The 14846-nt window shown below is 38.5% G+C and overlaps 1 protein-coding gene across 1 annotated transcript in view; it reads left to right on the top strand.

Annotated features, from left to right (window-relative positions):
* The window catches only part of Lrp6 (LDL receptor related protein 6), a 70251-nt gene that overhangs the window by 30870 nt on the left and 24535 nt on the right, over nt 1-14846 (top strand). The window contains exons 8-12 of the mRNA XM_010643552.2: nt 575-801; nt 3328-3512; nt 4104-4430; nt 11982-12184; nt 13348-13559. Of these exons, the coding sequence (XP_010641854.1) occupies nt 575-801; nt 3328-3512; nt 4104-4430; nt 11982-12184; nt 13348-13559 (1154 nt within the window). The remainder of the gene's footprint in view (nt 1-574; nt 802-3327; nt 3513-4103; nt 4431-11981; nt 12185-13347; nt 13560-14846) is intronic.

Raw genomic sequence — 14846 nt, forward strand, 5'->3', positions numbered from 1 at the left:
TTTTTTTTTTTTTTTTTTTAGATTTTATGAAATTTAAAGCTACAGTAGTAATAAGAGAACATAGTTATATTTATTTTATAAAGTATGATGTTGAGATCTTCTCATTTTACACAGTAACTTGGCATTCTTGTTAGACCCCTTTAAAGTTGGCTACAAGTCAAGAGTCTACAGGGCTGGGGATTTAGCTCAGTGGTTCCACTGCCTGCCTTGCAAGCACAAGGTCCCAAGTTCGATTCCCGGTACCCCCGCCCCCCTGAAGAGTCTACAGCATTAAGGTTATATCTTTTTCATTTGATTACTAATAAATGTTTTAAAATTTCAGTACACTATCTTAATAGAATAAATTTATGGTTAAGAGTTTCAAATTTTCTCTGGAGTGTCAGTAAACAGTTGTATTTATTAGAAATTGACATAAAATTTTTCTGTGATTATAAACTAAATTTTATTAGGAAATAGTATATTTCTTGGCAATTTCACATCTTTTTACCTTCAGCAAAAACCAGACCAAACCTTCTTCATGCTTAGTATTTTACATGTAAGCCTTGTGACTTGGGTATGAATTTTACTTTTGCAGACCATCAGCAGAGCCTTCATGAATGGCAGTGCACTGGAACATGTGGTAGAATTTGGCTTAGATTACCCAGAAGGCATGGCAGTGGACTGGCTGGGGAAGAACTTATACTGGGCTGACACAGGAACAAATCGAATTGAAGTGTCAAAGTTGGATGGACAGCACCGACAAGTTTTGGTTTGGAAAGATCTAGACAGCCCCAGAGCTCTAGCTCTGGATCCTGCTGAAGGGTAAATATCTTTATATATGCATTCTTTGCAGCTGCGTTGCACATTTTGAGGAATATGGCCTGAATATAGATGATATTCTTGGTGTCTTAAATGATGCTTATAAATAATCTGACAGGCAAATAATAGAGAGGCTTTTTAAAAAGATCATTTGCACTTTCACGGATTAATACTCATTATTAGCTAAATTTTACACACTATTCCACCTCCCCCAACCCGCATTTTATGAGACAAGGTTTTACTATATAGTTGACACTGGCCTTGAATTTAGCAGTCTCTGTAGTTCTGGGATTTCAGGCGCATACCACAAAGCCTGGCTAGCTAAACTTCATTTCTGTAATTGACACTAGGTGAAGACTGAAATGGATGCATAATCAAATACTACTGGTTAACATTTATACACTAAGTGAACAGCCATTTTGTGTCATTTTGAAAATAGTAGGGATTGAACTCAGGGCCTTGCTCATGCTAGGCAAACACATGAACACCTTTTAAAGCGGCCATCACCCTGTGTTTGCTGTATCCTTCCAAGTTATACTAGGTTCCAAATCTGTGCTAAAAATACACCAGTCCCCCCTCATCCACAGTTGTACTTTCCACAATTTTGGTTATCTGTGGTTTTAAAACATTAAACATTCCCAGAAATAGATTTCATAAATCTTAATAACTTTTATTTTAGTATATTGTTTTTTTCTACTTTTTGTTGTTAATCTATTACTTATTAAAGTTAAATTAATAGATTTGACTTTATCGTAGATATTTATAGGAAAAAACTATAGGATATGGTACTTTCACTGGGCATCTACTGAGGGTCTTGGACTGTATCTTCCATGGATAAGAGGAGACTGCTGTACATTTTTAAAAGCTCTCATTTTAGTTTTAATTAATTTATCAATGCATTCATTTATTTCTTTGGGTGTGCTGAGGATTGAGCCTCCAGGCCCTTGCTCACAAAAGCTCTATTTTAGAATATCCATTAATTCAGAGTGGACAGTTAGTTTGATCATTATTATAAACGTGGAGAAACTTTGGATTATGAGCTAGAACTGTTTGCAGCATGACACATTTTTAAAGGTGAGGTCTTATAAGAGTCAGTATGTTTTATATAAGGTAGCACTTAACGCATCTGAAATTTGAAGAAAAATTCTACGTTTAAAAGAAGCTGGGCTGAGGATTTAGCTCAGTGTTTCTGCTGCCTGCCTTGCAAGTGCCAGGACCCGAGTTCTATCGCCGGTACCAAAGAAAGAAAGAAAGTTAAGTGTAAATAAAATTTGCCTTATCTGTGATTTAAAAGTTTTCCCTAAAATCACCCAATGAATCCATAATTAGCTAGCTGTTCATCTAATTTAAAAGTCATTACAAAGAGGGCTTCTCTGTGCTGATACATTGTTGTGGGATTATGGTGCTATTCGCTTTGGGCATTGTCAGATAAATTTAGTAGTTGGACTAAGGACTCTAGTATAGATTGCTGCTAGCAAGTATAAAATTTCTCCCACAGTTGTTTCTCTTTGGCTCTTATGGTATGCATGTGTTTGTCAACTGACAAGTGCAAATGCAAATAAAGCCTAGAAGAACTTTAATTTTCGAAAGAGCCTGTTTATACATTGCTACCAAGTCATCCTCGGTGGATACGCTGAAGTGTAAGGGGTCTGTTCTTGGGTATTTCACTGGAGCTGGCCTGTGGAGTGCTTTCTGAGTACCAGTATTCAGCCTTGAAAATTAGCGCCTTACTAGTTTAGCTGGAAAGGCGTTTGGCTAAGGATTAGGTTCTAGTTCTAGTTCTGCCATGTAACTGGCTTGGAAACATGACACAAATAAATTTCTTTCAGTGTTTTGGTCTTTCCATCTGTAGAAAGCAGTTGGGTAGTTCTTAAGAGTAAAGGGAATGATTCAACAAAGTAAAGTAAAACCAGGAGACTATTTAAAAATCTCAGAGGTTTATAGTAGTAGTGCTCATTGCCCCATTGACACCTCAGTGCTGATTCCTGGTCCTGATTCCTGTGGTACATCCCCTGGGCCACTTGTGCAGACGCCTTTCAAGCTTTGTCCTCCACTTTGGCCTTTCAGAGGCTGTTGAGTTTTACATTTAATATACTCCTGCATTTTGCTTTTGAGGAGTGTTAGTTACCCAAGTTAAAAGTTTAAATTGCTGGTATTCCAAAGCACATAAAGATATTTTAGTCAGAAGAGTTTGAGAGTCTTAGACCACAGCTTTAATCCTTTGCTGTTTACACGAATATTAGTTTTATAAATGGCAGTTCCGCAGTAAAGAAACCCAGTACCTGGGTTTTTGGATGGAGCAAATTCATTGGAAAAGCCAAAGAAAACTGACTCACTATTTGAGATGTGAGAAAATATATTTAGTTGAAGGTGTCAAGATAATTGAAAATATTGTGACCATGATTTTGTTTTCACCATTTGCTTGATTTACTTTGTATTTTCTTTTTATTTAGTTGCTATAAATGAATACAACCCTTTCCCCCCAGAAATCAAAAGTGAAATGTTAAATATCCATTGTTTTGAATTTAGATTTATGTATTGGACTGAATGGGGTGGAAAACCCAAGATAGACAGAGCAGCTATGGATGGAAGTGAACGTACTACACTGGTTCCAAATGTAGGACGGGCCAATGGGCTGACTATTGATTATGCTAAAAGGAGGCTTTATTGGACAGACTTGGACACCAACTTAATAGAATCCTCAAATATGCTTGGTAAGCGTTACTCTTTTTTATTCAGATAGTATATTCTTTATACAGAATCTAGTGTTGGCTCTTTATCATGGGTTAGATACTATTAATGAAATTGTGAATGTCTAGTTTTTTTCCCTGTTCTGGAATTACATCATCTATATTAGTAGTTGCTGTTCAGTTACTTGGATTCATACCACTTTAGTATGCCAAAATTTCTGTTTTGTTTGGTTTGTAATGATATTTATATCCCTTGACATTCCTGAAGTGATTGTTTTTTGAATAAACAAATTGTGGAAGGAAGAAGAAATATTGAACTGTAGGTCCTTATGTAGAGGAAGTAAAAGCACAATCAAAATAGACCATTCTCAGGCATTTAAACAAACTCAGTAATTTATAGGAAGAATATGAGTTTGAAGCACAGGGCCAGACTGCAGACAGATCAATTTCAGAAGACTGGTCTGGTTTTAGAATGGCTTTTAAATGAACTGTTCTGTTTTAAATTTCTCACAAATGTAATGTTTATATGTTACAAAGTTTTTGGCCAGTAAGACGCTTGTATTTTCAAATATTTCATCTCTGTTTCTTGCTTGTCTACTGCCTTTCTGAAAACAGGACTCAATCGTGAAGTGATAGCAGATGACCTCCCTCATCCTTTTGGCTTAACGCAATACCAAGATTACATCTACTGGACTGATTGGAGCCGACGCAGCATTGAGCGAGCCAACAAAACCAGCGGCCAGAACCGCACCGTTATCCAGGGCCATCTGGACTACGTGATGGACATCCTCGTCTTCCACTCCTCACGGCAGGCAGGCTGGAACGAGTGTGCTTCCAGCAGCGGGCACTGCTCACATCTCTGCCTGGCAGTGCCGGTCGGAGGTTTTGTTTGTGGATGCCCTGCCCACTACTCCCTGAACGCTGACAACAGGACCTGTAGTGGTAAGCTGCATTTCCCTGCAGCAAGCCAGAATTGGAAGAGAAAGCAGGATTTTTTTTTGTTTTGGTACCGGGGATTGAACTCGGGACCTTGCACTAGTGAGGCAGGCGGCAGAACCACTGAGCTAAATCCCTTCTCTGAAAGCAGCATTTTAAAAGTGCTTCAATTTATGTTTTGTCTAGAGTAAAAGTAGTGAAAGTTCAGAGTTGTTCATTTGTAGAGTTAGAGAAGGGCCAAGTGATAGGGGACATTGCAAGCTTGGTCATTTATTTGATGGTAGCAGCATGATATAGAAAAGTTAAGTCTTTTACCCTTGGTCATTGAATATTTAGTGCAGAATATGCAAAGTGTCCGGGAGAGTCACTGGTGTGTTACACATAATTGATACTTAATTCATTAGGAAAGGAAAAGCAATGCAAATAGTACAACAAGAAAGAACCTCAAAATGTACCCTCCTGTCATTTAAAATGCGTAGAATACTACAAGCAGAAAACAATCGTGAATAATAAGGTCAAAAGAAAAACACACATGAAAAAATTTAACTTAACGTAAAACAGTAGTCATAGGTGGCAAACTAGACAATGCATGTGAACACAGTAGGTAGTGCTACATCATTCTTGCTGACTTTACCAGAACTTCTCACCTAGTCGTGGACCCAACTTTTTTTTTTTTTGGTCTGCAATATCTTTATTTTTAAGTGTTGACAAGTAATTCAGATTAAGCTCACACATACCTTGCTAACAAAGTGTGTAAAAGAACATTTTTGTCCAAGGGAAACCTGGCATGTGATTAAGTATGTGTGAAAACCTTTATTTTGATGGATAGATGGGAACAATTGTAGATGTAATCAAGAAACGGATGGATTAGAGTAGTCTTATGGTATGGATCAGTATGGAGAAAGTAACAAATGTGTTGTAGGATATTGGATATAATTATTGAAATGTTTTTCTGTGCCTGAGAAATGTATGAGAAACTGGATAGAAAAGGATTTAATCTATTCAAAGACTGACTTCACTTGGGAAAGAGAACATCCATAATGTTTAAGGATTAAGAAATTACACTTTAGTGTGTACCACACTTTGATTTTTTGCTTTATGAAAGCAAATAAAATTTTAAATTTCTCTTTATTGTATATTTGAGATACATAATTGTATCATAATCTTGGTGTAGTAATATGTATACGTGCTGCTGCCTTTTGTTGGGGGGGTACCGGGGATCAAACTTGGATACTTGCAGTTATTGCAAGCCAGGTGGCAGCACCACTGAGCTAAATCCCTGGTGACACACCACTTCTTGCTCAATTTTACTCCCCATGCTGCCCTCTTTTCTCCCCGTTTCCCACTTCCACAGGTCTGCTTCCCTGTTTCCTACAATCTCTTAGTTTGCTCTTTAAATTGTTAATACTTTGAGCTTCTCATACAAGAGAAATCATGTGCCATTTAGCTTTCTCTGGTTTATTTTAGTAAGCATTATAGTCTCAAGATACATCCATTTCCTACAAATTGCTCAATTTTATCCCTCTTAATGGCTAAGTAGTACTCCTTTGTGTAAACATTCCACATTTTCTTCATCCATTCATTTGTTGATGAGCATATAAGCCCCTCCCATAATTTAACCACTGTCACTTGTGCTTCTGTAAACATATTACTGTAATATGATGACTAACTCTCTTCGGAAGATAACCACTGAGTCAAATGGAATTTCTGCTTTTAGCTTTTTGAGAAATCTTCATACTGATTTCCATAGTGGTTGTACTAGTTTACATTCCCACCAACAGTGCACAAAGGGTCTTTTCCCCCCACAAGCTTGCCAGCATTTATTTTGAAGCCTTGATGATAGCCTTATTGTATTAAAGAAAGCTGAAAGATAAAAATTGGTAAAATTCTTGAAGGCATAGGCAAGGACTTCCTGTACAGAACTCCAGTTGCATAAATATTAATATCCTAAGAATCAACAAATGGGATTAAATAATATTTGAAAACTTTTGCACAGTAAAGAAAACAACTAACATGCTGAAGAGAATGTGCATATAAATGGGAAATTTTTTTGCCAGGCACTCTTCAGACAACTTAGACCGAGAATACATAGGTATGTAGAGAAATAAAAAAAATTAGACCATGATAATAAAGGACCCAATTGATAAATGGGTAGTTGAAATGAATAGACACTTCTCAAAGGAAGAAATACAAGTGCCAGTAAGTACATGAAAAATGTTTGCCATCTTTGGCCATTAGATATTCAAATCAAGTTTTTGGCTTTTTAATTTTTCTGATTTAAAAATGAGAATAATAATAGTGACTACTTCATAGGGTTGTTGTAAAGATTAAATAAGGCATGTGATCCGGTTGCTGGGAAGAAGGAATAGTGGGAACTTAACGAACAGCGTGGCTATGTAGGAAGCTTGGGCTGTGGTTGTGGGAGCAGTGATAGAGAGATGGGGGTGGATTCAATCTTTGGAGCTCGAATGAATAGAACTTCATAATGGACTCTGGAGAAAAAGAGAGGAAGCAAGGGTGACTTCTAGATGAGGTGTCATAGCAGGTGGGCAGTTAGAGGGAAGAGATGAGATGGAAGGTTTGTTTTGGAATTGCCTGGATATATTTAAAATGAGGAGGATCACCTAGGGAGAAGGTGTAGTAGAAGACCCATCACACTTTGTCTACAAAAGACCATACAGTAAATGTTTTGTGGGTGTATAGGTTCTGACACCTGCTCAGTTCCGTTCAACTTTCTATTGCAGCAAGAAATCACCTATAGACAATACAGCTTTTAAGTGGAGGTGGCCTAATTCCAGTAAAAGTTGGTTAGAGAAACAGACAGCTGGCCAGATTTAGTGCATGGGTCATAGCTTGCACTCATCTCTTGGAGTCTATAGAGGACACTAGGAAGTGTTTAAGAAGAAAAGCGGGAGAATTGAGGCCCAGAGAGAGAGGTTGTTTCAAACTGTGGACTGCTGCTGAGAAGTGAGTGAGATGAGGTCTCAAATTATATTGGTTGGAGTTTGGGGTGAGGTAGTTGTTAGTAACCCTAAAGAGAGTAATTTCAGAGATAAAAGGCAGATTGGAGAAAGGGAAAGGGCAATTGTATATGTGGATGTCTCTGTCAAGTGGTTCCGCCTTGAATGGATAGAGAAAATGGAGTAATGACTGATGCAGGATAGAGACAGAATGCGGAAAGACCTTTTGAAGTCATTACTCTCTTAGCTGTGTTTGCTCAGGCTTGATGGTGGGTGAGTGAAGGCCATGGGAAAGTCACTGCTGAGGGTCCCTGGTAGCAGTCTGCCGACTGCCTTTCTCAGCTTCAGCTGCTGCTTCTGTGTTGTTTTTTTTTATAGTGAGTACTATTTAACATCTGTGTAAAATGTATTAAATTCCATGGCACATTATGTGAGATTTAACAAAATTCTTGCTCTCAAGTTTTCTCACATTGTATAATTTGTCCTTTGACCTGTTTTTAAAAGCTCAGTCAAACAATCTTTTTTCTGTGCTCAAACTTTGCAGTTGTCTCCATCTCACACAGAGTAAAAAACTTGCTCTTCTAAGACCTGCAGGGCCTAACATGATCTCTACTCATCACTTTGTAACCTTTTCTCCACCCTCCTCCTTCATTTCCTCCTTACTTTGCTCTCTCCCTGCTTTTCTCTGTAACAGACACACATTCAGATATGCCAATCACTTCCTACTCAGGACTGTTGTACTACTTGTTTCCTCTGGTCGGGATGTTTTCCCTGGACATATTGTGTGAATATTTTTCACCTCGAAGTCTTTGCTTCATTGTGACCTTTGTAGTAAGACCTGGTCTGCGCTATTTAAAATTACAAATGATTCTTCTACCCTGTCTACATTGCCAGTGCTCCTAACCTGTGATTTTTCTTCCCACAGTACTTACACCTTTTGTTTACTATATAGTCTACTGTTTATATAACTTCCTTCTTATATTTCTTGCTTACTGCGCATTTGAATATAAACTTGGTGAAGCAGCAGTTTTTTGTTTTCTTCACTAATGTATATTAGGTGCTAGACTGATGTTTATGGTACATGGTAGGCCCTCAAATTATTAAAATGTTAAATGAGTGCAGAAACAGAATGTTCTCGAAAGCCATTTGTACTTTCCAACTCAGCAGCTCTGTGACCTTGGAAAAGTCATTTAACCTCTGTGGGCCTCAGTTTGTTCACCTATAAAATGGAGGGTAACATCAAGTGTGAAATGTAACATACTGGAGGTCGTCAGCAAATGTTTGCTTCTTTTTCTTCCCTCTCAAATACTTTTATTTTCTTATTTACAAGCTCAAAGTTACAAGGCCCTTCTTGTCATCCAGTACTTATCTTTTCATTCATTGTTTCAGTGAGTATTTATTGAACACCTGCTACGGACGGCATTATTTTAGCCACTGGGAAATAAAACAGCAAATGGAATAGACATAAATCCCTGTCCTCATAGAGCTTCCATTCTATTGGCGCAGATAATGAGCTAAATAAACTATGTCAGAATTAGATGGTGATAAATATACTGAAATACTAAGCACAAAAGGTGATCATGTAGTGATGCAATATTAAATAGGGTGATTAAGGAAGTCCTCACTGAAGAAGGTGAGGAAATAAGCTAGGGGATATCTGGGACAAGATCTAGCAAGGAAAAGGGGACAGCAAACACAGAAGCCCTATGGGAAATATGTCTGACTTGTTATAAAACCTAGGAAGTGGCCTCTTTGACACCTTTGTGCAAATTGGGAAAAGATGTTCTCATTGGCAGATTTAATTCTCCAGATGCATGGCTTGACTACTGAAGTGTGGGTCAGAGTTCAGTCCCCTGCCCAGTGCCATTGGTTCCATGCACAAATGGCCCAGTTAAACATGATGGGCTTGGCCTTGTAGTTTCCTCTTACCAGGAGCCACATCTTCCTTTAAGTTACAGGTAGACAGTTGTGCCCTCAGGTTGGCCGAAAAGCTCCCCGCTACTCAACACTTTGGAGTTCTGCATGTTGCTCTCTTCACTGTGAGAATGTAAGGCTCTGGATAACCTGTTGACACGGTTTTTAAAGCATCATTCTGTAAGAGATGTGGGCATTGTTAGAGGTCACATAAATTGGATAGATGGATTTAAGCTTTTAAAATGGCAGATTTTATGTCATTATAAGCACTAATGAAATTAAATAAATCATAATTTCACCTTCCTCATAGAAATACCAACCAAGCCTTTTGTAATTGTTATTGTCTTTGAGTATTCTTTTTGGAACCAACATTGGTTTGTAGACACATTTGCCTTTATTTTAATCCGTAGTTTTAGAACAACAAGGTCTATACCCAATTGTGGAATCTTGTTGAAAGTTAAAACTTGACTTGGACAAAAAGGCTATCCAGCACAGTATAATAGGAGCCAACTACATTTGTGATTGCTTTCCAGATAGGAAAATTTGGGAACGAAAACACCAGAGTGTCTAGGCTGAATATATTGTTTAGTGGTAGTAGCACTTGTCTTGCAGTGCAGGACGTCCGAGGTTCAATTCCCAGCAGAGGGGAAAACAAATAATTAAGTCTAGGGATCCTTCCTCTGAGCCTCATTGTGTACCTTAATATGAGTGGTGTTTATTCTGTTGGAAATTTAGAATTTAAAGTCCTTTCTCTTCCCTCCCTCCCTCCTTCCTTTCCTCCTTTCCCTTTTCTTCCCTTCCCTCTCTCCTTTCCCTTTTCTTCCTTCTACTGAGAAAGTAGTATTGCCAGTAACAGTTCTTTAGAAAATGTGGAGAGGCTTTTTACCTACTGTGTGAAGTGTGTTCTTAAGGTGTGTCCTATACTGAAATTGCTAAAAGTTGTTGAATTAATATGTGATGGATAACGGAGATTTCTAAAAGATTATCCCAAGCAGGGTGTGGGCTATTAACTCTGAAAAAAAAACCCCCACAAATTCCAGTGTTGTAAATGCCAAGTTTCTGTGTGCGTGCCAGTGAGTATTTTTTTGGGATTTAAGCCAGTGTACACTTGGGTGTAAATGTAAAGGAGACTGGATACTCCAAGCAGTAGGGCTGTGAAGAGAAGGGATGAGGGAAAAGTAAGCAAGGCTGTTGGGCTTGGCTATTTGTTTATATCACTGAGGGGGACAGGCTTCTTCTGGATTCAGATAATGACTGAGTACCCAGAGGAGAGTATTGCTTCATCTAAAATCCATGGATTCAGTTACCATACCAACAGTCAGTTACTAGCTGGAAATATTACATAGAAAATTCCAGAAGTGATTTCATAAGTTGTAAGTTGAGTGTAGCTCTGCATAGCATGATGAACTCTGGCTGAGATATGAGTTTTCCCTTTGTACCGCGTGTGCGTGCTATTCATGCCACCTGCCCGAGGTGCTTAGTGCCTGCCTGTGTGATCAGCTGTCATGGTGCCTCAGTGCTTCTGTTCAGGTAATGCTTATTTTGCTTAGTAATGGCCCCAAAGCACAAGAGTAGTGATGCTGGCCATTTTATTACAGTATTATTATAATTATTCAATTTTATTATTAATTATTGTTGCTTTCAGGTGCAGTTCTATGATAGATGCTTTCCAGTATTAAAGGTGACTAGGGATGAGAGGTCCAATCCCTGGGAGAAGGAAGTGTTGTCTGAGATGCCATTTCTCATTTAATGAATTTAGAGCATCAATTTAGCATCAAAGCAGTTTTGTTTTTAAGTGAAAGTACAAGCTTTGCTTTGAGTGTTAGAGACACTGGTCTGGTAATTTTTATCTCCTTCCTCTCCCTGCATCTATCACATGTCCACAAAGCCCACGCCTTTAATCCCAGCTCTCTGGAAGATTGAGTTAAGTGTATCATAAGTTCAAGTTTAGCCTGCACAATTTGGTCCTGTATTAAAAAAGGAAGGGTGGGGACTAGGATGCAGCTTAATGTGGGGGTGGGGGGCTTGTGTTCAATCTGCAGTACCACCCTCTTGCCCAAAAGAAGCAAAATAAAGTCTGTATCTGCAGTTTATTAGGGTTTGTTTAGTTCCTGTTAATGTTAAGCTTATTACTGTTACTCCTGATAACAGTGATAATAATAAACAATAGTTATTTTCATTTTACATTCTAAGAATTCCTTAGTTTTTAAAGTATTTTCATGTAAGTTGTAAAATTCTTACAGCAACTCAACAAAGGGGATAAGATGGTTATTTTATTTTACAGTTGGATAACTTGTTTCAGATAGGATTAGCGAAAAGGTCAAATGACTAGATAGTGAGAAATCTGACTGTGAAACTAGTTTTGAGGTTTCTGCTTTGACCTATGAAGGCCCAGGATACTTACCACCTACCACACACAAGAATAGCTTATGGAGGAAGAGTAGGACAGTTTTGTATGTCTGTATCATGTGGTTCATTGGTATCTCAGTGCAAGATGGAGAAAAATATGACTCTGTCACTAGGTATATGGTAACCGATCAGTGTCGACCTGAAGAGTGTTCCTGGGGACATAGACTCTGTCCTCAGCCTTACTGTGTCTAGGAGGTACATGAACCAGCAGGTCAAATCTTGGTGTGAAACTTACAGTAACTATGTTTCAGATGTACTCTTTTCTTTCTTTAAGCTCCTACCACTTTCCTGCTCTTCAGTCAGAAGAGTGCCATCAACCGCATGGTGATTGATGAACAACAGAGTCCTGACATCATTCTTCCTATCCATAGCCTTCGGAATGTCCGGGCCATTGACTATGACCCACTGGACAAACAGCTCTACTGGATTGACTCACGACAAAACATGATCCGAAAGGCACAAGAAGATGGCAGCCAGGTAATTCTAGGCTCAGTTCAAAACCCATTTCATTTCTTATGACCTGCCATCCAGCCATCCTGTTTTATTTGACTCCGTGTGTGCATCTGACTAAAATTCTTAACTGATGATCTTATCTCTGTGTAAACAATTATTCAGCAATGGCACCAGATGAAAATTGTACTAGGTTAACTTCCTGGTAATGACTTTGCACTGCCACCCACATTCACCTTTTTCCTTATGGTTCCGCCTGTGTGGAGTTTTAGAGGTAGTGAAATCAGATAGGCCTCAGTCCTGATTCCAGCTCTTGGACACTGCCTTTTATGAACTTGTTTTAGCTGATAGGAATTCAGAGCACATTGCCCTAACCTGTTAAATGTAGGGACTTGGTAAATAACAGCTACAGGACTGATTACCTATTACATTAGTTCAAAGGTATTTAGAACATAGGAAATATATAATACAATATCACTTTTTAAAAACTGGGGGTGGGGGGGCAGGTGTATGGCATTACTGGGGCCTTTGCACTGAGTTGCATCCCTAGCCCTTTTTCTTTGTGGTTTTGGGTTTTTGAGATACAGTCTTGCTATGTAGTACAGCCTCAACTTGAACTTGCCACATAGCCCAGGCTTGCCTCAAACTCACAGTGGTCTTCTTGCCTCAACCTCCTGAGTTCTGGGATTATAGGCTTGTATCACCATGCCTAGCACCAGCCTTTTTTATATTTTATTTCGAGGTTGGGTCTTATTAAATTGCCCAGGCTGGGCTCAAACTTGCCATCCTCCTGCTTCTGCCTCCCAGGGAGCTGAGGTTACTGGTGTATGCCACCACACCTAGCTACAGTCTCAGTAAAATTAAAAACATCTAGGAGTTGTTGGACCAGTAATTTTTTTTGATAAATACTGTTTGGAGACTATGGGATGGGAACGAGATACTGTCAGTCTCTGTATTCCTACATACCAGTCATGGATTTACACACCACTATTCACTCTTGGTTTCTTTCTGTGGCCAGGCAGCATTACACTGGGATTATAATAAATATCTGTCATCTTCCTAATAGTAGTGATATGTTAAGTTGGATTTTGAATGTGTTAAATGGAGTTTGAATATACATTGTAGTGATTTTCACAGGGCTATCTAGGGTGGAGTCTTAACTTCTGTGTGTTTTTATTTTTTTCCCTTAGGGCTTTACTGTGGTGGTGAGCTCAGTTCCAAACCAAAACCTAGAAATACAACCCTATGATCTCAGCATTGACATTTACAGCCGCTATATCTACTGGACTTGCGAGGCTACCAATGTCATTAATGTGACAAGATTAGACGGGAGACCAATTGGGGTGGTCCTGAAAGGCGATCAAGACCGACCCCGAGCCATTGTGGTTAATCCGGAGAAGGGGTACGTTGTGACATGGCCTTTAGAGACTGCGTCAGAGATGCTCCTCCGCCTTCCCCTCAGCCCGTTACGCACTTACCCTTCTATGTCTTGTTCTTCAGTGAACAACTCAATATCCTGTATTCGCTTGTGCCTGCATTTTATTTTAGCTTTCTCTTGGTTTCAGTGCCTAGAATTTCCTTCCTTAGTTTAGTTCTAAACCTCAGCATACCTCCATAGCATTTTAACTGTCATGTCCTCCATGAAATTTTCCCGGCCTCCACCATCCAGATGTGATTTTCTCTTCTCCTGGATCTCAGTGCTCTGTATCTGTACCTCTCAGTCATATTTCATCTTTTCCAGATTCCCTTATCCTGAAGCATTTTTCACCCATGTATTTTTTACCAGACCTTAGGTGCCTTTATAACAAGAACTAATACTTTTGTTCATTTAATACAAAGCTTTGCATTTAATACATTCAGTACTCCATTGGATCTGAATGAATGATAAAAGAATTCAGCAGGGAAAATGACTTACTTCAGAAGAGTTATAGGGAAGGGGTGAAACTTACCAGTTAAGTCTATGAAATGATTTATATATGACCTAGTTTTAGGTAATAAATAGAAAGGGAACTTAAAATTTGATGTCCAGGTCTCTATAGCCATTGAACTTGTTTATTGTGTTATTCTGAATGTATAGATGTTTTTGTCTTAACACCATTATATTAATCTCTGAAAGCTCCCTGAGAATTGTGTACCCGTGTTATTGTTATTGAAAATAGTAAAAAGTTTTCATGACCTTTCTAAGAAATAGATTTTTAAGGGAGAAAAAGGAATGGCGAAAGTTTTTCAGTGAGTATTAAGTTGCAGTTAGGAGTAAGTTCAGATTTGCTGTTGCTCAGTAAGATGATTATAGTGATTGGCACTGTGTATTTTAAAACCTAGAAGAAGGGGTTTTGGCTGTTTTCTCCATAAAGCTGATGAATGCTTGAAGAGATACAGGTAGATATGCAGTATATACATGTATTAAAACATGTTACCCCATCAATATGTACATTTTTTGTGTTTTTGTTTATCTGTTAAGAATAAATTACAAAATACATTTTAAAGCCAAGGATATAGGTCAGTGGTGCCGCACTGGGAAAGTGCAAGGTCCAGAGTTTGATATTTATATTTAAAGCATTTTAAAATGAGATTTTAAAATACTATTTTACTGCCATTTATTATTTTTTTTAAGTGAGCTGGGGATGGAACTTGGGGCCTTGCACCTGCTAGGCACATGTTCTACCTCTTTTTTTTTTTTTTTTTTTTA

The sequence above is a fragment of the Fukomys damarensis genome, unplaced genomic scaffold (genome assembly GCF_012274545.1).
Source record: "Fukomys damarensis isolate Sample0158 unplaced genomic scaffold, DMR_v1.0_HiC HiC_scaffold_19, whole genome shotgun sequence".
NCBI classification, from domain to species: Eukaryota; Metazoa; Chordata; class Mammalia; order Rodentia; family Bathyergidae; genus Fukomys; species Fukomys damarensis.